A 24,507-nucleotide genomic window follows, 5' to 3' on the forward strand; every position below is an offset into this window, starting at 1 on the left:
GGCCAGTTTGAGAGACAAATTCTGGACATTAGAACAAGGGCTCAAGGTTGATGTGGGAGAAAAGGGGGTTTCATTCCTCCCTTATCAATATCAATTTAAGCTCCAAAGTCCTAGATCGTTATATGTACAAATCCTCCTCACAACTCTTCCGGGAAGTAATCCATCCAGACCAAACAGCCAAGGTTCATACTCCCCTGGATATTTGAACCTATCAATCTCCTCCACACTCCTTGCTTCTTTCCATTTGTATGTGCAGTAAGACCACTTCCCCTTATACATTGATCGTGATCTTCTGACACGCAATTCATCCAATTACAGTTAGTTAGATTTTCCCATTAAGTTTCTCTTTCATCTCTCTTTGCAAACCGCCCCCCCAATCCTAAATCTTTCAGACAACAAGAGCTGAATGGGAGGTTCTTAGAAGTAATAAATAATCCTTTCAACATCCTTGCAATTGATTTTAATCACATCTATATCCACTGGTAGCTACCATGGCTGGCTAAACACTTGGCAATTTTCAATGCAGCAATATATATACCTCACTCTGTTGTTACATCCTCAAGCCCCCAAAACTTTAACTTTAATCTGTCTACCATTGACCTCACTCCATTCCTAAGAGGTCTGTATAGGGATGTGCATAAGTGCACCAGCATGCCTATCATCCCTGTCCTACTTTTCCCATTTATTTGTACTCATTTATTATATATATACTTATACCACTTAATGCGTATATGTTTATATGTTATGTTCATACATATACTTGTTTTCTAATACATGCTTGACAAACTAAACTAAATAAATAAATAAAATAAGAAGGGGACCTGACATCCATACATCTTCAAATTGCCAATTTTAAAGACACTGGTTTAGAGATAATACACAAACATTTTGCCCAATAAGTTTCTTATTATTAAAATATTCTAATTAAAATTCAGTAAATCTTCTGGAGAGAAAAATTATTGACAGTACTCTTCTAACTATCTGATCAGGCCTCAAAAAAAGAAAAGAAAAAAACAAGAAAAACTCACCTTGCTACATCAAAGATTACATAAGCTTTATTTACATAAAAAGTAGAAATGTTTCAATGACTCTTACAATAAAAATAAAATTATAATTAATTTATTAATACATTTAATAAATAAGAATAAAATGTTCAAATGCTGATTTCAAAACCAAAAAAAAAGAAACTTGATTTCCAAGCATATTATAACAAACTCCCATCATTTTTGTAAATAAACATTAAGATTTCTCAGTTTCTTATGATATAAAAAAAAAAAATAAACTTCTACATTTGTCAAGGGATAATTGGACATTGGGGCCAGGCTGGAGGCATTAAAGGGACTTTCTTCTATTTTTGTGACTTGGTTATTTTTGTTTCATGCCTTGGGTCATCACAACTATAAAAAAAAGATGTTGAGACTCTTGAAAAAGTACAGAGAAGAGCCACCAAGATGATTAGGGGACTGGAGATTAAAACATATGAAGAACAGTTACAGGAACTGGACATGGCTAGTCTAGTGAAGAGAAGGACCAAGGGAGACATGACAGCAATATTCCAATATTTGAGATTCTGCCACAGAGAGGAAATGGTCAAGCTATTTTCTAAAGTACCCAAAGGCCAGACTGTTCTGTATTAACATTCTTGTAAACTTGCATTCTGATTGGTCCGTCCGGACCGCAACCCGATTGGTTCACTGAACGCCTGTGATTGGAGCACTGAGAATCTCACCGCGATTGGCCGAGCCGATCGTGGAGATTCAAAGCGCCACATTGGCCGCCGAGCCACCGGCCGGCTGTATAAAGCCAAGCGGCTCGCACGCTTTAGCTGTCCTTGTTCTGAAGTCACAATAAAGAGCTGACTGTTCACTTTCGCGTCTCGCCTCTTATGTGACCCGATCCACCGATCTAACACTGGCGACGAAGGTGGGATCATGAGGCGAGGACCAACCAGCACGTGGCAAATGGCGCACAATGACCTGCAAGATGGCCAGCACCCCGCCACCCGCTCTGTTCGACCCAGCCACCGAGGACTGGGAGTCGTACACCGATCGCTTCCAGATGTTCCTGGAATGCAGCAACCTCAAGGACGCCAATGGCCAGAGGAAACAGGCAGTGTTTCTGACGCACTGTGGCCCCGCGGTATTCAAGATGGCCAAGGCGCTGGCCAAGCCCACCGAAGTAAAAGAGATGGACTGGGCTGACCTCAAGCCCATCTTGCGCCGCCATTATGCCCCTGCCATGCCCATACTCATCCGTAGGCACGACTTCTACCGCCGAGATCAGCGCGAAGGCGAAACCATAGGCGACTTCATGGCCCAACTGTAGAACCTGGGAGGCCTCTGCAGGTTCACCGACCTGGACGAGGCGCTTCGTGACCGAGTCGTCCTCGGACTCAGAGACCCCGTGCTGCAAAGCCGGTTAATGGCCAAGGGCGACATCTCCCTCGCCGACGCCCTCGCCGAGGCTACTGCCGCTGAGGCCACCCGCCAATCAGCAGCCCGGATGCGACAAGCAAACACGACTGAACGGCCACTGACCAACGAAGTGACCCCAGCCCCAGCGACGCCCGGAGAAGCCAGCCACCGAGAAACAACCACACATCATGGTGACCTCGAACCCCAATCCGACACCAAGGACGAAGACGAGGAGATCCATCGGCTACAGACTGAGCGCGACCGCCGGGACCGAAGGGGACATAAGTTGGGATTCCATTGCGCCGGCTGTGGCAGCGACCACCCCCTGCTCCGAATGCCATTTTCTCGACGCCGTCTGGTGGCATTGCGAGAAGCGGGGGCACATCGCCAAGGTGTGCTGGAACAAAAAGAGCTACAGCCCACAACAACGAGGAAACAGCCCCCGATGACAAGACAACACTCCCCCCAGGCACCGAGACCGCCAGACCGAGAGCCGGTGGAGCCGCGACAGCCGCAGCAGATGACTCAGCGAAGCACAGCGGCGCGAGGAGACCCACCAGACGGTCGTCATCGGCCATTCATCAACCATGGATGCCCGAAAGGTACACGTGGCGCTGAGCATCGAGGACCAGCCCTGCGAGATGGAAGTGGACTCCGGGTCTTACCTCTCCATGGTCTCTTGGCGCACAATCAAGCACCTAGTACCGACCATCCGCCGCAACGAACTAGACGACCAGAAGCTAATCCTGAAAGACTACCAGGGAAACCGCATCCCTGTGGCCAGCATCAGACATTTTAAAGTCACCTTCAAGAACCACATCGAAATATTGCCACTCACAGTCGTGGACAAGGACCGCCCCAGCTTGCTCGGCCTGCAATGGTTCTCCCTGCTGGGAATTGAGGTGACGGGCATCCATCACACGGACGAGGCCGACTGGGAAGTGACCCTCGTAAAGGAGTTCCAGGAGGTCTTCGACGACTCGCTAGGCAAGTACCGAGGGCCCTCTATCTCTTTAAACCTTAACCCTAACGTCGCCCCAATCCGCCTCAAACCTCGGCGAGTGCCATTTGCGCTCAAGCCTTAAAATCGACGAGCAACTAGACAAGCTCGTCGTGCAAGGGGTGTTAGAACCCATCGACCATGCCCGCTGGGAAACGCCCATAGTCACCCCATCAAACCCGATGGCTCCATAAGAATCTGCGGTGACTACAAGGCCACCCTCAATCACGCGCTACAGCAAAGCGCCTACCCTGTCCCAGTAGTACAGCACCTTCTGCACTCACTGGGGGTGGCCGGGTCTTCGCAAAAACTCGACTTGGCACAAGCCTATCAGCAATTGCCGGTCCATGCGGAGACAGCCAAGCGCAACGATTCTTACACACCGAGGATTTCCGATGCAACCAACTCCAATTGAGTCAGCGTCGCCCAGGAGTCTTCCAAAGTCTCATGGAAAGGCTCCTCCAGGGAATAAAAGAAGTGGTCCCCTACTTTGATGACGTGCATGGTCGCAGCCGCCAACAGAGAACAATTGAAACCCGTTTAAGGGTGGTGCTTAGCAAATTCAAAGACGGCGGCCTTAAAGTCAAAAGAAACAAATGCCAACTCCACACCGAGAGGGTCAATTCTGGGGTACCTCCTGGACCGGCACGAATACACCCAACTGGAAAGAAACTCAGAGCCATCAAAGAAGCCCCACACCAACAAACAAGGCGGAACTACAGGCATTCTTGAGACTGCTTAATTTTTACAATGTTTTCCTACCCCAGAAGGCGACCGTGGCGGAACCCCTACACCAGCTACTTGATAAGGCAGCCACCTGGACCTGGGGAAAGCGGGAGGAGACTGCATTCCAACAGACAAAAAACCTGCTGACATCAGACGCAGTCCTGATCCAGTATAGCGAGACCCTACCACTCACGGTAACATGCGATGCATCACCCTTCGGCATCGGAGCGGTCCTCAGCCACACCCTACCCGACGGGAAGGAAGCACCCATCGCCTTCTTCTCCAGAACGCTGGCCAGACCGGAAAGAAATTACAGCCAACTGAACAAAGAAGCCCTCGCCATCATCGCCGGAGTGAAAAAGTTCCACGAGTACCTTTACGGTAGGACCTTTTCGATCATTATGGACCACAAACCCCTACTTGGGATACTCGCGGGGAACAAAGCCACCCCGAACATCCTGTCGCCCCGGATGACGTGGTGGTCCGAGTTCCTTGCTGCGTACTCGTATGAACTATCACACCGGCCCGGCAAGAACATTCTGCACGCTGACGCATTAAGCTGGTCACCACTACCAGACCTAGATGATGACCCAGCGCCCACAATGACAATCCTGCAAATCGAGACCCTACCCAGCCCACTCTTAACCATGCCAGACATTGCCCGTGAAACAAATAAAGACAAACGGCTGGCACGGGTATTGAGTTGGGTAGAGCGGGGATGGCCGGAAAACGAGGGCGGCAAACAGTTCAAAGCCTTTCGAAACCGCCAAACTGAGCTGTTCACACAAAGGGGGTGCATACTCTGGGGAGACAGGGTAGTCATACCAGAGACACTACAAAATAGAGTGCTGGCAATGCTGCACGAGGGACACCCGGGGGTTGTCAAGATGAAAGCCCTGGCCAGATGCTACATTTGGTGGCCAGGGATGGACAAACAAATCGAGACATGGGTCGCCGGCTGCAGCAGGTGCCAAGAGTCGAGATCCACCCCCCCTGCCACCCCAGTCCTGGAATGGGAAACCCCCAGAGGACCATGGTCGCGAATACACATAGACTTCGCCGGGTCAACCAAGGGGCATACATTCCTCATCACCGTAGATGCTTACTCCAACTGGCTGGAGGTAAGCACCATGAGGGCAACAACAACAGAAGCGGTCATCGACAAGCTCAACAGACTCTTTGCAACGCATGGGCTACCGGATGTCTTAGTGTCGGACAACGGCCCACAGTTCACGGCACTGGCATTTGAAAGATACCTGGCCGAACGGGGCATCAGACACGCCTTAACCTCGATGGCGCACCCAGCGGCGAACGGTAGAGCGGAACGGATGGTCCAATACACACAAAAAAACCATCCAAAAAATCGAAACCGGCGACATCCAAGAAAAAACTACTCTTCATACAGCACATCACGCCAAGCACGACCACGAACAAGAGCCCAGCAGAGTTACTGATGGGAAAAAAACTGAGGTCTCCACTGGACTGGCTACACCCCACCTACAACCCAGAGAAACTCCCGGACTCCTCCAGCCGGTACCGGGCATTCAACACCGGGGACACGGTCTACGCAAAGAACTTCTCGGGAGACCCCCCTCTGGGTACCTGCACAAATAACACCGGTAACCGGGCCCCGATCGTACAGACTCCAAATGACGGATGGAAGGAGCTGGAAGAGGCACATCGACCAGCTACGGTCCAGACTAGCCGCCAACACCCCCGACGCCCCAACAACAACCACGGAAAGCAGAGAGGGAGGGGAAGCCTCAACAACCAAGCGGTGAAATGACGAAAGGCCGGAATCGTCAACGGCACACACCCCCAACGCAAGCTGAATACCCCCCATCAGAAGACAGCAACATTCAAATAAACCAACCATACTCACCAGCAGACCTCGAACTGTCGCAGACGGGATCTTCACCTGGAAGGTACAGCCAAGCCAGCTCAACCAGCCCGGAAACACCAAGCGAGAGCAACAGGAACCGCAACTCGACCGACCCAGGTAGTCCGGGCGGGAGCTGCGGCAACAGGCCCAGCTCACCCTTCCAGGCAGTTCCATCAACGGAGTTGAGAGCGACGCGGAGCCTGTCCGAACCGGCCGACGATCACACACAGACTGAACCGCGCAGGTCAACTAGGCAGGTTCGGAGTCCCACCTACCTGCGCGACTATGTCACAATGCTCCGTCGGATGAAACCATGAGGAGAGGGGTGTTCTGTATTAACATTCTTGTAAACTCGCATTCCGATTGGTCCGTCTGGACCGCAACCCGATTGGTTCACTGAACGCCTGTGATTGGAGCGCTGAGAATCTATTGCGATTGGCCGAGCCGATCGTGGGAGATTCAAAGCACTGCCATTGGCGGCCGAGCCACCGGCCGGCTGTATAAAGCCAAGCGGCTCACACACTTTAGCTGTCCTTGTTCTGAAGTCACAATAAAGAGCTGACTGTTCACTTTTGCGTCTCGCCTCCTATGTGACCCGATCCACCGATCTAACACAGACAATGAATAATGGATGGAAACTGAACAAGGAGAGATTTAACCTGGAAATAAGGAGAAACTTTCTGACAGCGAGGACAATCAGCCGATGGAACAGCTTGCCCTTGGAAGTTGTGGGAGTGTCATCATTTGAGACTTTCAAGAAGAGATTGGACCACCATTTGTCAGAAATGGTGTAGGGTCTCCCGCTTGGGCGAGGGATTGGACTAGATGACCTACAAGGTCCCTTCCAACTGTGATTATCTGTTATCTGCTATCTGACTTGGTTGTGAATCACTGAACACCACTACTATCAAAACACAAAGTTGTCACTAAGAGAAACCCCAACTGTGTGCTAACCCATTCTTACTTCAGCTTTCCTTTGCTTCATAGACCTGCAAAGGTCATAATTACAAGGAATTGTTGAAAGGGTAGGGATGTAATAGGAAAGAAAAGAATACACAATCTCCAACGTCATGAAAATGCCTATCAACTCTTTTTCTATACCTTCATATGACTTATGTTTGCTAATATAGCTTTATGATTTCATTATTCCCACCTCCTCTAAATAGGTCAAATGGATTGCATCTGCTCTGAAGAAGCTGAAGAAGAAGTCAATAGGCCCCACTACGAGAATATAATCCAGCAAAGAACATAGTACCCATTTCTGAAGGTTCAACGTCTTTCAATCGCACCCTTCTCCTTGACCCACCAGTTCTCTTCTTTTTGAGTTGTAGATGATGTTCTGATGGAGGAGAGGCTGCTTTGCTTGAATCTATTTCCCACGCTTATTTCTGCTTAGTATCGGCTGAACTTTACAGAGTCATCTTGCAAAAAGGAAAACACAAATATCATCTCCCCAAAACAACCGTCTTTTCAGATTAAAGTATTACCAAAGTTCCCGCAAAAAGCGGATAATCTTCTAACAAGCTTCTCAAACTGTTCCTGTTTCCAACTCCCCAGCCCAAGGTGGAGATTTAAGTCTTCCTTTTATCCCAAAGTCTTTTAATCTCTGTGGCTATCACCTTTAATATATCCTCAGTCTCTCCAATGGTCTTAGATCAGCTAATAGAAAGAATGTGTGATTTCCTTATATTTTATTAATAGTAACAGATACAGCCTTGTCCCCTGATATTTTGTGACTCTTATTGTTCCTATTGCCGCCTTTCCCCAATGTTACTGCAGTTGGATTCCAGATGGGAAGCACTGTTGCTATTCTTCATATTCTATATTTTTGTCATCTTCATTGTATTTGCTACAAAATAATAAAGAGCTTTCAAGAAGAGACTAGACTGCCATTTGTCTGAAATAGTGTAGGGTCTTCTGCTTGGGCGGGGGTTTGAACTAGATGACCTACAAGGTCCCTTCCAACTTTGTTAATCTGTATCTGTATCTTATTGCTCCTATCACTGCCTTTCCCCAAAGTCACTGTTGTCGGATTCCAGACTGGAAGCACTATTGTACTTCATATTCTATATTTTTGTCATCTTCATTGTATTTTCTAGAAAATAATAAAGAGAAACTGAAATAAAATACAAGTGTGTGAGGTGCAAAGGAGCTACTAATGTCATGCAATTTACTTTGAAGGAATAATATAATGATGTCATTCAACCTAGAACTAAGGAGAAATTTCCTAACAGTGAGAACGATCAATCAGTAGAATGGTTTGCTTCCAGAAGTTGTGGATTGTCTAGTGAACAGAAGGACCAGGGGAGATATGACAGCAGTCTTCACGTTGCCAACTTCAAAGCCGATACAAAAATTTATGGCACCAGATAAAAACTGAATGCACCAATTATCACAGTAACCAAGAAGAAAACCTTCTACACACCAATTCCACCTGTGCTTTCTACAATTTTATAAGCAACAAATTAAAAGATTCAAGGTCCATCCCACCCCTGAAAGGACCTAATGGTAAAGACTGCAACAGTGACACTATTAAAGCCAACCTCTTTAACACATTCTTTGGCTCAGTATTTGTAAACAGCAATGGATCACGCCCAGTATTTCCTAGTCAAACCACAGACAACTACTATAATCTAATACATATCGATTTTATAGAAGACAATGTTGAAAAAGCACTACGCAATCTAAAACCATCTCTATCTATTGGACCGGACAGAATATGTGCCTACTTCTTTAAAAAGCTATCCACTGCCATAGCCAAACCTCTAAGCATAATCTTTGAAAAATCTTTCAGGACAAGGGGAGACATGACAGCAATGTTCCAATATTTGAGAGTCTGCCACAGAGAGGAAATGGTCAAGCTATTTTCTGAAGTACCCAAAGGCCAGACAATGAATAATGGATGGAAACTGAACAAGGAGAGATTTAACCTGGAAATAAGGAGAAACTTTCTGACAGCGAGGACAATCAGCCGATGGAACAGCTTGCCCTTGGAAGTTGTAGGAGTGTCATCATTTGAGACTTTCAAGAAGAGATTGGACCACCATTTGTCAGAAATGGTGTAGGGTCTCCCGCTTGGGCGAGGGATTGGACTAGATGACCTACAAGGTCCCTTCCAACTGTGATTATCTGTTATCTGCTATCTGACTTGGTTGTGAATCACTGAACACCACTACTATCAAAACACAAAGTTGTCACTAAGAGAAACCCCAACTGTGTGCTAACCCATTCTTACTTCAGCTTTCCTTTGCTTCATAGACCTGCAAAGGTCATAATTACAAGGAATTGTTGAAAGGGTAGGGATGTAATAGGAAAGAAAAGAATACACAATCTCCAACGTCATGAAAATGCCTATCAACTCTTTTTCTATACCTTCATATGACTTATGTTTGCTAATATAGCTTTATGATTTCATTATTCCCACCTCCTCTAAATAGGTCAAATGGATTGCATCTGCTCTGAAGAAGCTGAAGAAGAAGTCAATAGGCCCCACTACGAGAATATAATCCAGCAAAGAACATAGTACCCATTTCTGAAGGTTCAACGTCTTTCAATCGCACCCTTCTCCTTGACCCACCAGTTCTCTTCTTTTGAGTTGTAGATGATGTTCTGATGGAGGAGAGGCTGCTTTGCTTGAATCTATTTCCACGCTTATTTCTGCTTAGTATCGGCTGAACTTTACAGAGTCATCTTGCAAAAAGGAAAACACAAATATCATCTCCCCAAAACAACCGTCTTTTCAGATTAAAGTATTACCAAAGTTCCCGCAAAAGCGGATAATCTTCTAACAAGCTTCTCAAACTGTTCCTGTTTCCAACTCCCCAGCCCAAGGTGGAGATTTAAGTCTTCCTTTTATCCCAAAGTCTTTTAATCTCTGTGGCTATCACCTTTAATATATCCTCAGTCTCTCCAATGGTCTTAGATCAGCCAATAGAAAGAATGTGTGATTTCCTTATATTTAATTAATAGTAACATAGATACAGCCTTGTCCCATGATATTTTGTGACTCTTATTGTTCCTATTGCTGCCTTTCCCCAATGTTACTGCAGTTGGATTCCAGATGGGAAGCACTGTTGCTATTCTTCATATTCTATATTTTTGTCATCTTCATTGTATTTGCTAGAAAATAATAAAGAGCTTTCAAGAAGAGACTAGATTGCCATTTGTCTGAAATAGTGTAGGGTCTTCTGCTTGGGCAGGGGTTTGAACTAGATGGTCCCTTCCAACTTTGTTAATCTTTATCTGTATCTTATTGCTCCTATCACTGCCTTTCCCCAAAGTCACTGTTCTCAGATTCCAGACTGGAAGCACTGTTGTACTTCATATTCTATATTTTTGTCAGCTTCGTTGTATTTTCTAGAAAATAATAAAGAGAAACTGAAATAAACTACAAGTGTGTGAGGTGCAAAGGAGCTACTAATGTCATGCAATTTACTTTGAAGGAATAATATAATGATGTCATTTATGAGACACAAAGATCCACTATATACCTAGGTCCACTGGGCTCCAGAAAATTGGACTACAAGTGGTCCTTTCTCTCGTGGTCCTTTTTCTCTACACTCTGCTCACCACAATACCATCCAATCTCTTGAAGCCGTTGGATTGCTCCATTCTTGGATGAGGCAGAAGCATCAACTTTCTTCTCCTTGCAATGTCAATATGGGTTACCAGCAGCCTGCAAAAGAAGACCTGAGGAGAGTATCAAGACTAGAGGACCATGGTGGCTTCAGAGAGACTGAGGACAGAAGGAGATGAGCACATGGCAACTGTGCTGAGAGGTATTGAAAGGGTGGATCATCCAGCTCATTTGCCAATTGTACCCAAACTCATGTCTGCCTTCCCAATGTCCTTTGCAGTTCAAGGATAGTCTACCACCAACTCTGCTGCCTCCAATCCACCTGCCCAATATCTTCAGCTAAGCATGGCAATATTTGCTGTGGTTCTCCAGCAGTTTCAGCCCTGATGTTCTGAAGGACATTGGGTTGGGGAAGGTTGAGAAGGTCATCATCATCTTCATCATCATCATCATCATTACCATCTTCATCTATAGATGTTAAGCTTAGTAGGCATGAGTTAAGATAGCAACCCAGAAGCAGCCACCATTTTGGAACACTCATATGGGTGGAACAAAATAACAACTATTTCCATGAGGCCACTACGGACAAACTGTTTCATTGGCAACATGGTCTTCACAGCTCTAGCACTGTACATACCACATTAAGGCGTTGCAAGAGTGCTGAAAATGATGGCCACTCCAAGGAGGCAGCAATTATGACTTACAAAAACATGACCTGGCCAAAATGGTGATCCCTAGTTATTTGAAATGTAAGTGAGGAAGAGATTTGGGGGCCTGGTGGAATGGGAATCAACCAGGATCCATCAGAATAGAGCTGGAATGGACCTTGGAAGTCTTCTAGTCCAACCCCCTGTTCAAGCAGGAAACCCTATAATGTGTCAGATAGGTGCTTGTCCAATCTCTTCTTTAAAATGTCCAAAGATGGAGCACCCACAACTTCTGGTGGCAAGCTGTTCCATTGGTTAATTGTCCTCACCGTTAGTTAGCTTCTCAAGTCCAGATTGTTTCTTTCCTTGATTAGTTTATGTCCATTGTTTCTTGTCCTGCTTTCTGGTGCTTTGGAAAATAAGTTGACCCTCTCTTTTTTGTGGCAGCCCCACAAATACTGGAATATCCTATCATGTCTCCACTACCACCACCCAATCCTTCTTTTCCCTGGATTACCCTTATCCCCTAGATTAGGATTTTTTGTTCAAGTTGGCTTCAACAGCTTTGCCTTGCCTAGCGATGAAACTTTTGGACTTTGAAAATAGACAACCAAAGGCAGGAAATGGGGAAGTTCTCTGTGGTTAATGCTTTTTATTGCTTTTATGATGGCACCTTTTGGATCCCAAATATATCTCTTGGACCCACGGGGCCTGGTTGTTGTTTTCTGTTCACACCTTCACGCTAGCTCAAAGAACATGACTAGTTGGAAAATAAAATATTTTGGAGGGACATTCTTTTAAGAACAAAGTAAGGGGAAAGTTCTGAGACATAGATTGACACTGAACTGAGGCTGGCACTTGGCTTGGTAAGTACAATATTCATCAAAATCTGGGGCTTTGGAAGATGAAAATATAGAAAATTAAGAGAACTTGAGATCCACATTTCCATACAGTTACTGAATTGTAAAACTTGGTCTTCCGCCTATCTCACCAATGAAAGAACTAGATTGAAAACTATTGGTCCATCAGGCTTAGAACAATTTATCAGGTAGTTGCATTCCATCCCAATCCTTAAGATTTCAGGTGAGCCTTGCAATTGGAAACTGGGCAATTTGTAGTTACTACCAGAAGTCTTCGTGTTCCAGATTATAGTCTAACTTCAGTTGGGTTTGGCAGATACTCTATTTCAGGTTAGGAGATTCATTTATAAGATTTATTCAATCAAACTAATCAAGGAGAGAAGCAACCTAGAACTAAGGAGAAATTTCCTGACAGTTAGAACAATTAATTGGTGAAATAACTTGGTTCCAGAAGTCGTGAGTGCTCCAACACTGGAAGTTTTTAAGAAGAGATTGGACAACCATTTGTCTCAAAAGGTGTAGGATCTCCTGCTTGACAGGATTTGGACTAGAAGACTTCCAACTCTTCTTATTTTCTTCTCCTTCTCTTCTAACTCTCTTCTCTTCTAATTCTAATTCTTATTCAATCCTATTCTATTAATTGGAAGATCCTGGAGCTGAAGCCTCAACCAAACTCAACTGAAATATATTTTAGCACACAATGTGCAGGAGGAGACAAGCTGAAGGTGCAGTAGTAGGATCACCTAAATAACCCCACAGTCCTGATATTTGATTGGGAAGTTTAGACCATAGCAAACAACTCCAGGTTCTGCTAGTGAAAATCAAAGGAGAGAATTGATAGCCCCAGCTGAGAGTTAGGATGAATTAACTCAACATCTGCTCCAAGCTTTCATTACATCAACTGGTAGTTCTTGATGCTAAATTTGAACTCTAGGATATGGGTACCTTGGAGTAGCTTATCTGGGAGGTTCTGCTAGTGAAAATCAAAGGAGAGATTTGGTAACCTCAGCTGAGAGCTAGGATGAACTAACTCAACATTTGCTCCAAGCTTTCTCTACCTCAACTGATAGTTCCTGATCCTAAATTTGAATTCTAGGATACGTATGCCTTGGGGTAGCTCATTTGGGGGGTTCTGCAAGTGAAAATCAAAGGAGAGAATTGGTAGCTTCAGCTGAGGACTAGGATGAAGTAACTCAACAACCACTCCAAGCTTGATCCTCGACTGGTAGTTCTTGGTCTCAAATTTGAATTCTAGGGTATGGGTGTCTTGGGGTAACTCAGCTGGGAGATCTGTTACTTTGGGCTTGAGTGTTAGGAAAAAGAAAACCCATTCCATATTGGATCCTTCACTGTGCCATTTGCTATCCTAGCTGTATTCAGAATTTAATCAAGCTAGTGAGTAGAAACGGGCTATATGGGTTTATACTCTCAGCCAGGAGCCCAGCTACGAGCTTTCTGATTAATGCTAGAGTTTAGAGAAAGTAGCAAGGAGTAAGAATATTATCCCATTGCCAAGCCTGCCATTTCAGTTAGGAGAGGATAGGTTTGAAGTTCAGGAACTGGAAAAAAATTTTGGAATTAGGTTCCAGCCGAAAGCTCACTCCAAAAATTCTCCACTTCTGAGTTGAGTAGGTAAGGAAGCTTGCTGCTCGCTTCAGATCAGTTGGTAAGGAGAAGGAAACTAACTGGTTACCTGCTATGTGCCCTGGGCACATCTGTAACCTTTTGGGTTCTTTTATGGGTATTTTAGGTTCAAACAAGCTAGTGAAGAGCAAAGAGGCAACTTAAATGAACGTTCAGTGCCTGCTCACATCTGGGAGATTCTAAAGGAAATGCCTTTAAAAACCCATCCTTTGCTAAATTTAGGATTCATTCATGATGAGAAAAGCTTCCAGCAGAAAGGTTTTAATTCCCAGGTGTGCCTTGCTGTTCCTCAAAGATGGTTCTGTTCAGGTGAGCTGGAGGAATTTCTGGGCTGCTGCAGAATGTTTCTGTCCTCCCAAATTAATGTTAGGCTGCAGTGAAGCTACAGGAAAGGACAAAGCATGAGCCCAGGCAGATTTCAGGTGGAAAATTAATGGAGTGGGATCGGTTGCAAGGATGCTGGTTATCAGAATGAGGGTTGGCTGGGAAGGTTTTGGGCACCATCTAGGTGCAGGAGAAACCGTATGGCAGGGCAAGACTTCATTTAGGCCAGAGGTGTCCAAACTTTTTGCAAGTAAGGCCAGTTTTGGTGAGGTGAAAATGTGTGGGGGCCGACCATTCAGCCCGACATTCTTTGAACCATTAACATTAAATGCCGGCTGGCAGTGATGAGTAACAGGCTGAGCCGGTGGGGAAAAGAGGCTGCGGGCTGCTCAAAATTTGAAAACGGGCTACAATTGGCCCCGGGTCGGAATTTGGACATGCCTGATTTAGGCAATCTCTAATCCCCCAGATGATTAACTGGGTTCAAGAAGGTGGAAGCAAGGCGAGTCTTGGTTTTATTTAGGACTGCCACTTAAATAAGAAATAAATCATAATTCAACTTGCTCCTTTGCCGGTAGCAGCAGGAAGGTCAGTAGGCAATAGCTATTCAAAGAGGGACATTCATAGGATGATTCAAAATAGAGCTGGAAGGGACCTAGGAGGTCTTGCAGTCCAGCCCCCGGCCCTGGCAGGAGACCTTCTACCATTTCAGACAAGTGGCTCTCCAATCTCTTCTTAAAAACCTCCAGTGATGAAGAACCCACAATGTCTGGAGGCAAGTTGTTCCACTGGATAATTGTCCCCCCTGTTAGGAAGTTTCTCCTTAATTCCATGTTGCTTCTCTCCTTGATTAGTTTCCATCCCTTGTTTCTTGTCCTACTGATAGATGGCTTGCTAAGGCCTGTAGAGAGGTATGGATGGTTAGCAAAAGTGATTAGCAACCTTAGTTCCTCCATGTTTAACAATGGAAGTGTGTAAGAAAGCACGAAAGAGGCTGAGGAGATATAAAGGGCCTAACACATAAGGTTAGCCTAGTGCTATTTTTACTGGGACATCTCAGATTCTAGATCGGGGTCCTGTAGATTAGGGACTAGATTGTACCAAGGAGTTAAAACCAAAGGGGAAATTTTACCCATCAGAACAACTGAATCCTAGCTAAAAGTCAAATCCTTAACTCCCACAATGAGGGTCCTTGTTTACTGCCAGATAAAAGCAGAACAGTTCTTGTAAATTGACACTTTTCACCTGTAATAGAATTTTGCAATATATTGCACTGTAACTCCCATCATCCTTATCCCTAGCATGACCCTTGATAACAAGTACAAGGCACTGTTGCTCAACACCATAGAAAATCACAAGAATTTAACTTGCTATCCCCATCAGAGCTAGACTAATCTTTCTCTTTCTCAGGAATTGTGTATTGTTGGACTCATGAACTATCCATCTGTTCACAGCCTCACGAGGTTAAGATTATTTTTCTCTCTGAAAATTGGCCAAAGTCCCAGTATCCTGTGAAACATGACATTTATGTCAGCCTATTGCTGGGGAAATATCAACCAGTATAGATAATAAATGAGGCTAGAGTGGTTTGAAAGAAACATGGATAAAGATTCAAACAAATTTCATGGATAAAGATGTTGAAATTCAAGTTACTGGGGGAAAGTTAAGTTCAGAAATGCCAATTCTGTCCTTTTTTTTAATTTGTTCCTTTGTCTTTAGCTTCAGTTTGAATTCAGATGGCCTTTGATAGGATTTCAGGTTGATCTCCAAAGCCCCAAACTAACTGTCTGGTTGTTTGTATCCTGGCACAGTTAGATGAAATTGTCTTGTTCTACCAGATGAACGATTTAAAATAGTACATCTATTGGGAAAGAAAAATTACTCAACGTTTAGTGATGGTGATATTGTTTCTGAACTCCCACAAAACTGATAACAAAAATGATAGAGAATCTTCCACATCTTGAATTCAAAAAATAACAAATGGAAGTGGAATCTAAATTTATCCATTTTACTGCAGATGTTTTGCACACAGTGATCCGTGCTCTATTTTTTTCCATCGCAACTTTCTTGCTTCTTTACTTAAACCATGCAGGGCTATGATAATCAAAAATGGAGCTGAATAAGAGGAACTAACACTTAGGTTTTGAAGATGGGAGTGTACATTGACTGAGTGGGTTTTCTTGTCCTATGAGGGGTCCTTGGTGGTCTCTGAGCTTGGTTGATTTCTTGCAGACATTTCATTACCCAATTAGGTAACATCATCAGTGTAGTATGGAGTGGGATATGCTCTCAGTTTATATTCTAGTCATCTTGATAGGTTTTTTTGGTTGGGCTGTTTACTATTAGCTTGTGTAGCGGTTCCTTGATTGGATGTTGTTTATTTGATTCTTAGTCTGATGTTAATCTTGGAGTTAATCCATACTCATTTGGATGCTGACTGCTGGTGGAGAGGTACTTGGCTCTTTTTCTTCCCTTTCCTTCTTCAAGAAAGCATCTTTCATATTGGTGCTCTGTGTCTTGATCTGTGATGTGTCTAAGCTAAAGTGAACTTCTGTTTTGTGCCATAGATTTTTATCAGCTTGTCATTATGTGCTTCTTTCCCTTTAATAGATGTTGCTGTTACCTCTTCCCCAAAGTTTTCTCTTTCTGCTAAATTGCCTTCAAAGGCATGCATGTCACTGAAAATGAAATGTTCAGCCTTTGAAATGAAACTTTCAGACTGAGACATTATAGGATTTGCCTCCAATGGGATCTGCTTTGTCCATCAGTAGAAATGAGATTGAGTTGACCTTCTTAACTGAAAGCATAAGGTTTGGAGAGTGTTTGTTGGTAGGGGAGTCACCTGTAAGATGGGTGATAAATTGGTTTAATAAAATAAAATAGAGAAGTGTCTATGGAGGTTCTCATTCATTCAGGTCATAGTTGTCCCAAAGGAGCTTTTTCAAGAGGCAACTGGTCTCTCTGGTTTTTCTTGGAAGACCTTAAACTTCTCATCCAAGAAGCTTCCTTAGAGCTAAAGAAGCTTCTTGGATGAGAAGCAAAATGTCTTCCAAGAAAAACCAGAAGGTCCAGTTCCCTCTTGAAAAAGTATCTTTGGGAGAAAATACAGGAAGCTTCAATTCAAAACCCATTTTCCCTTCACATGGAAGAGGCTTCATAGCATTTCCTTTAAATTCTGTGCCTCTTGTGTGAAACAAAATCTTCTTCTTTCACTTTACCTTTGTCCTTTACTACAAAAATATGGCATCACTCCTTATATTCATCATATCGTTGCCTTAACTTCATTTATGGAACAATATATAACACCTTCTGTCTAACTGTATGTACCTACTTGGAACACAAAAAGCTAAACTTTCCTTATATGCAGGCTACAGGGAACCCTTGAATTACAATAACTGAGCCCAAAATTGTAGCTAAGTGAGACAGTTGTTAAGTGACTTTGGCCCCATTTTACAACCTTTCTGGTCATAGTCGTTAAATAAATCACCACAGTTCTTTTGAAGTTAGTAACATGGTTGTTGTGAATCCGTCTTCCTCATTGACTTTACTTGTCAGAAGGTAGCAAAAGGTGATCCTATGACCTCAGGACACTGCAAACATCATAAATATGAGCCAGTTTCCAAGTGCCCAAATTTGATCACATGATCAATTTCGTAAGTGTGAAAAACAGTCATAAGTCACCATTGTAACTTTGAATGGACACTAAATGAGTTGTAGTAAATTGAGGACAACCTGCATTCGCATTCCAAGTTCTGAAACCAAGGGCTTAAGGAGAAACAAGGGTGTGGATATATTGCAAATTTCAGCAAATGAATAACCTCAATTTTGCTTTACTTAAAAGAAAATTCTACACCTCATAATGTACAAATATGCTTGAGTTGTCTTCCATGCACTAATTAAATTTTGTATTTCAGGTGATTCCAGATGGTGGAACTCTCCAATGGCACCAGAGTGCTATTCTACATTTATCTCCCTAATGAAATCTATTTGGAGAATCCAATCGGAATGGCAGGGCCACTGTTTCTCGCAAATTCTCTCTCCATAAACTTACATAAGTAGTATGGAGCAGTGATTGTCAAACTTGGCACCCTTAAGATGTTTGGACAAACTTCCAGAATTTTCCAGCCAATGGAGAATTCTAGGAGTTGAAATCCACCCATCTAAAAGTTGCCAAGTGTGAAAAACCCTGGGGTAGAATAATTTTCTAGAAGCTCCCAGGTCCATTAGAGGGTATATCTACCCCATTTTCATCATCTTGTCTTTATCTTTCCCTACAGAAACTCCCAAAGCCCCCGCTGTGTTCCCATTGAGTTCTAGTGATGGAACCCAAGTGACTGGGGCAACTTCCACAGACTCCAATGTTAGCATCGGTTGTCTCGTCAAAAGCTACTTTCCTGAACCAGCCACAGTGCAATGGAATTCAGGTGCCATCACTAGTGGAATCCAACACTTTCCTCCAGTTCATTCATCTGGCCAGTATACTCACATCAGCCTGCTCACCATTCCCATCAGCCAGTGGGAATCTGAGTCATTCCACTGCAACGTGGAGCATGCTGCCACCAACACCAGAATTAACAAAAACATTGAGCGTAAGTCTGGCAAAATTGCTCTTATCTTTTTTTCCTTTCCAAGGGCAGTTGATTAGTCAAAGACAAAATCAATCCCTAAGTATGACAATCAGGGGGCAGCAGAAAGTACACAGTATTCAGGATAATATTAGATTTCTGTTTGGGACCAAAAGTCCTACAGTAGAAAAAAAAATAGCTCAAAATGGGATATTTCCAATGTGATTTGCAAGAATCAGGTGATTGGTGTGAAGAGAAAAGATTTGGAACTTTCTCTATCTGAAGAAGGGAAAATCCAATTAAGCCATTGGAATTTTAATGATGAAGGGACAGTATTTTTCATGTCTATTAAAATCAGAGGTGGTATTCAGCAGGTTCTGACACGTTCTGAAGAACCAGTAGCAAAAATTTTGAGTGCTTAGACTTTTATGCCACTTTACAGTGCTCTACAGGCCTCTCTAAGCGGTTTACAGAGTCAGAATATTGTCCCCAAGAATTTAGGTGATAATTTTATCCACCTGGGAAGGATGGAAGGCTGAGTCAACCTTGAGCCTGCTGAGATTCAAACTGCCAAATTGTAGGCAGCTGGCAGGCAGCAGAAGTAGCTTGCAGAACTACACTCTAACCACTGCTCCATCACTTTAAACCATGGGATCATTAAGCCAAAGGGCAAATAGGACAAGAATAGTTGAATCAAAATAGAATAGAATAGAATAGAATAGAATAGAATAGAATAGAATAGAATAGAATAGAATAGAATAGAATAGAATAGAATTCTTTATTGGCCAAGTGTGATTGGACACACAAGGAGGAGAAATAGTTTGACACTATTGTGGGAATTAGTTGTTTAGCAGTGTGATGGCATTCGGGGGAAAACTGTCCTTGTGTCTAGTTGTTCTGGCGTGCAGTGCCCTATAGTGTTGTTTTGAAGTTGAAACAATCTATGTCCAAGATGTGAGGGGTCTAAAGTTATTAATATTAATTAAATATTAATAATAATGAAATATTAGTGTTAATAATTAGATATTAATAATAATTAATTAAATATTAATATTATTTAAAGGTAAAGGTTCCCCTTGCTTTGTGCTAGTTGTTTCCAGCTCTATGTGGTGGTGCTCATCTCTGTTACAAAACTGAAGAGTCAGCGCTTTCCAAAGACATCTCTGTGGTGATGTGGCCGTCATGACTAAATGCCGAAGGAGCACGGAACACTGTTCCCTTCCCACCAAAGTGGTCCCTATTTTTCTACTGGCATTTTACATGCTTTCAAACTGCTAGATTGGCAGAAGCTGGGACAAGTAACAGGAGCTTTAATCCATTACATGGCGCTATGGATTCGAACCACCTTTCTGATCAACGAGCTCAGCATCTTAGCCCCTGAGCCACTGCATCCCACATTATTAATTAAGGACTGTTTGATTTTAGAGTCTGCTAATCAATGCAATCAGTCTTTCATTGGTCTTGTTGTTGTTGTTGTTGTTCAATATTTCTAAGAAGGTCATCTAAATTGGAAGAGACTTCAAGCAATAACAGGTAGGTCATCCTTAAAGAATAAAAGTCACTCTTAATGCCCACAGGATGTGAAGCCTATGAACCGGTAGCTCCTGAAGTCCATCTGCTCCATTCTTCTTGCAACCCAAAAGGCAGTGATGGAAACATAGCACTGGTGTGCTTAATTCAGGGTTTCTACCCCAAAGAGATTAAAGTTGATTGGCTGGTAGGCAGCCACTCTGGATTACTGGTTCCCTACACTGAACCTCCCAGGCGTGATGCAAATAAGTACACTTTCAGTACCAATAGTGTCGTCAATATCACCCAAGCAGATTGGTTGCAAGGAAATACTTACTACTGCCAGGTAACCCACGAAGCATCCCAAACAAGGACGAAAAGCAGAACCAGGAAATGTGAAGGTAATCATTTATTTATTTACTTTAGTTTGCCAAACATGTATGAGAAAAACAAGTATAAGAATGAACATAACATATAAACAAAAGTATAAACAGCTATAAGTATATACATAATAAATGAGTACAAATAAATGGGAACAGTAGAACAGGAACAGTGGTCCGCTTATGCACGCCCCCTTACAGACCTCTTAGGAATAGAGTGAAGTCCACGATAGTCAGTTTAAGGTTCAAGTTTTGGGGGTTTGAGGATGTAGCAAGTTGCTGAAGTCGTGTTTTCTGCAATCGAGTTTGGAGCTGTTTAATTTGAGTTTGTATCTATTGTTTGCCCATGTGTTATTGTGAATGAAGCTGAAGTAGTCATTGACAGGTAGAACATTGTAGCAGACAATTTTGTGTACCAAGCTGAGATCAGACTATAGGCAGCATAGTTCTAGGCTGTCCAGGTCCAAAATTTCCAGCCTGGTAGCATTGCGAGCAGAGGAGTGGAGTCCTCTTCTCATGAAATACCTCTGGACTTGCTCAGTTGTATTAATGTCTGTTATACAGTGTGGATGCCAGGCAGATGAGCTGCATTTGAGAATTGGTCTAGTGAAGATTTTGTATGCCCTGGTTTGCAGTTCAATGTTACCAGAGAAGAAGCTTCGCAAAAATAGGTTAACAACTGTTAATGACTTTTTGGCAATGCTGTTACAGTGAGCTCTGGGGCTTAGATCTTTTGAAATGAGTAGTTCTAGGTCCTTCATATGCATGATGAAATGCAGACTGTGGTTTGTATAATGGGGAATGGACAAAGAATCAAACATCAAGGTGGAGGATAGCTAATCCTTTTATGAGACCTTCCCTCTTATAGTGAAATCCATACCATTTCCAAATAAACTTGATTAACAAAACAAATTTCATTGCTAGCTAATATTTAGGTATTCAAGAAAATCCCTATTGCAATTTTTCAGGCACAGCATAGATGAAGCAAGATTCATATGTTCAAAAGGGGAAAATTTCATAATTACGATAGAGTAACATATGGAATACTACCCATAGTATTCCGTATGATTTCACTATAAGAGGGAAGGTCTCATAAAAGGATTAGCTATCCTCCTCCTTGATGTTTGATTCTTTGTCCATTCCCCATTATACAAACCACAGTCTGCATTTCATCATGAATATGAAGGACCTAGAGATAGGAATGAGCAATTTAGCAATAAGTAGAACAACCAGACCATGGGACAACATCTTATGAGACATATTATTGGAGGGAGGAGGTTTGTTTTCCAAGCTTGTGGTTTGGTTTCTGAACATTTCATTACCAGGCCAAGTAACATCTTCAGTGGGGTTTAGGGGATGTCATTGTTCTTCTGTTTATAAGGGCTTGTTATATGGGTGTGTCAAGTGAGGGTCAACTGTGAGTCATTAGCAAATCTTATGATGGCTCTTGTGATCAGGTCAGGGTCATTGGGAGGTGAACTGGTGGGGCCAATTACACGAGTTGATTGGGCGGGGTCAAACATTTGGAAACCAACCCACAAGCTTGAAGAACAAACTTTTACCCTCATCCTGCACCCAAGCTACAGATATTCACCATAAATTACTAGTCCAAGTAGACAACAGTTCCTTTTGGCTTGTCCTTGTTCCAGTTACTTGGTTATAGATATTGAAGTCTATATTTTTTTTACTAATAACATGCTTTCTTCTTTTAAAAGATGATTCTGAGGGATCTTTGCTTTAGGTTTAGTGTAACGTCAAGTCTTTGGAAAGGGAGAAACACTAAGCCATAGTCAGTTGGGTCCAGATAATAGGACATACACTTGACAATTCAGAAGTAAAAACAGGCAACATTTTACTTGCAGAAGCTCAAGAGTTGGTTTAGAAAGAAGAGAACAAATTAGAATAAGGGACTAAGGGAGAAGGGAGGGGGATGTAAGCACTGACATGAATTTTGTATCCACAGATGCCACCAGTCAGTTCTACTCTGGGGTTGCCACCTACCTTCTGCCCCCTCAACCAAAAGATCTGTACATCAACATAAATGGCAGGATTGCTTGTGTGGTTGTCAATCTACAACAGGAAGAGGGGTTGAAAATAAGCTGGTCACGCGAGAAGGAAGTCGCCACACATCCAGAATTGGTGGCAGTGACCGAGGAAAACAATGGGACCTTCACTGCTGTCAGCCACCTCCCTGTGTCTGCCCATGATTGGGAATCAGGAGAGACTTTCACCTGTTCGGTGGAATATCCAGGTTTGCCGGGTCCCATTGTGAAGACAATTTCCAAGAAGAGAGGTAAGAAGGAAGCAAAGTGGTTCTCCAAGCACAAATGAGAACATTTGCAATTCACAAGGCTGGAGATATAGAACAGAATGTTTGGTTGACGTCAATAGTCTCCAGTCATGGAGCTTTCATTTGTTCTCTCCCTTAATATCATGGCACTTGGGGCCACTGATATGGCATCCCTTGCTTCTGCACAGCCATAATGTAGAATCTTGGCACTGCTAGGAGTAGAGAATTCAGGACTATTTATGTCCTGGATCCAATCCAAGCCGGGAGTTAGAACAAAGTGAGATACAGAATCTCTATGATCCCATCCCCAATGTGAAATGTCCCCAGCATAGACTTTGATTTCCTCTTGATGCACTGAAGGATCATAGGGGAAGCCTAAGGGGAAATCCTTATAGAGCGTTTGATGGAATAATCTTCCAAGCATAAGCACTGCTGATATAACAGGCACATCACCGACCAAAAGCGAGACGGACTAGGTGAAATGATGTAGCCAAGTGGGGTTTTGAAGTTCAGCTCTTTAGAGGACTTCCATGTCCGATCTTCCTAATATTAATTCCTCATATTGCCTGGGCTTCTTCTACCAGATTAAGTTCTATTTTGGATTTTCAATGCTACATAAACTCAAGGTCAATTCTGTGTAAGTGACAGTAGCTAATCTGTCAATCTCACAAGTAAACCAGTCCTAGGAGCCTGGCAATCTACAATAAATCATGATTTCATAAAGTAATGGACCCAGTTCCATTACTTTATCCTAAATGAAATATGTGATGTTATCTTTTTTTTTTCTTTCCATGTTCACAAAGAAAAGAGCAACGCACCCGTCATCCATATCTACCCTCCCATCCCTGGCAATTCGCTTATCCTCACCTGCTTTATTCGAGACTTTGTTCCAGAGGATCTAGATGTCCAGTGGCTAAAGGATGGCAATAGCATTTCAGAAGATGACTATGTCAACACCCCAGCTGTGAAGGAAAAGACAGGCAATTCCCACTTCATGTATAGCAAACTCGCAATCTCTAAATCATCTTGGGAAAATGGGGACACATATAGCTGTATGGTCGTCCATGAAGCCCTTGAAATGAAGTTCACCCAGAAGAACATACAGAAAACTTCAGGTAAACGTTGAAGACTCAAACATGTGTTGTCCTCCTAGATTTGTCTCTCACGGTGTTGGATCCAAATCCTTGTAAATAGTTTACACACTTATGTATTTGGCTGCTGGCTAAATAAAAGCAAACCAACTCACAGGTCTCTTGGGTTATGCCCATTTTTTTTCAACAAATTGGGGACTGAGCAACATTGAGGGATGAGTTCTGGAATGAAGAGGGAAATGGCTAATTTCTCTGGGTGTTAGAACAAAGACTTAAGGTTGATGCTGGAGAAAAAGGGGTTTCACTCTTCCCCGTATCAGCATCAATTTGAGAACAAAGGTCTTGGGTCCATGTATTCGTACCACTTCTTCTCAGAGTTCCCCCACAATTTCATTCTTTTCTGGAGATTTGATCCCATCAAAATCCTCTAACCTCCACACTTATTTCCAATTGCTTGTGCAAAGAAGACCTTTTTCCTTTCTACATGGGCTGCAATCTTCTGGGTGCAGTTCATTGAATTACAATTATTTACAATTTCCCATCGAGTTTCTCTTTCATCACTGATTGACTCTCCATCCTAAATCTTTCAGCCAGGTGCC

The 24,507-nt window shown here is 43.2% G+C and overlaps 1 gene segment (V, D, J or C); it reads left to right on the top strand.

Moving 5' to 3' along the window:
- The first annotated feature begins 2,148 nt into the window (after positions 1-2,148).
- Positions 2,149-24,064, top strand: LOC113448756 (Ig gamma-2C chain C region-like). The segment is given in 8 exon segments: positions 2,149-2,178; positions 2,326-2,605; positions 3,255-3,401; positions 13,972-14,021; positions 18,269-18,662; positions 20,216-20,548; positions 22,491-22,820; positions 23,621-24,064. Coding segments are annotated over 8 exon segments (1,887 nt in total).
- Positions 24,065-24,507: the final 443 nt, after the last annotated feature.

The sequence above is a fragment of the Pseudonaja textilis genome, chromosome Z (assembly GCF_049901715.1).
Source record: "Pseudonaja textilis isolate UNSWEBS1 chromosome Z, rPseTex1.2, whole genome shotgun sequence".
NCBI classification, from domain to species: Eukaryota; Metazoa; Chordata; class Lepidosauria; order Squamata; family Elapidae; genus Pseudonaja; species Pseudonaja textilis.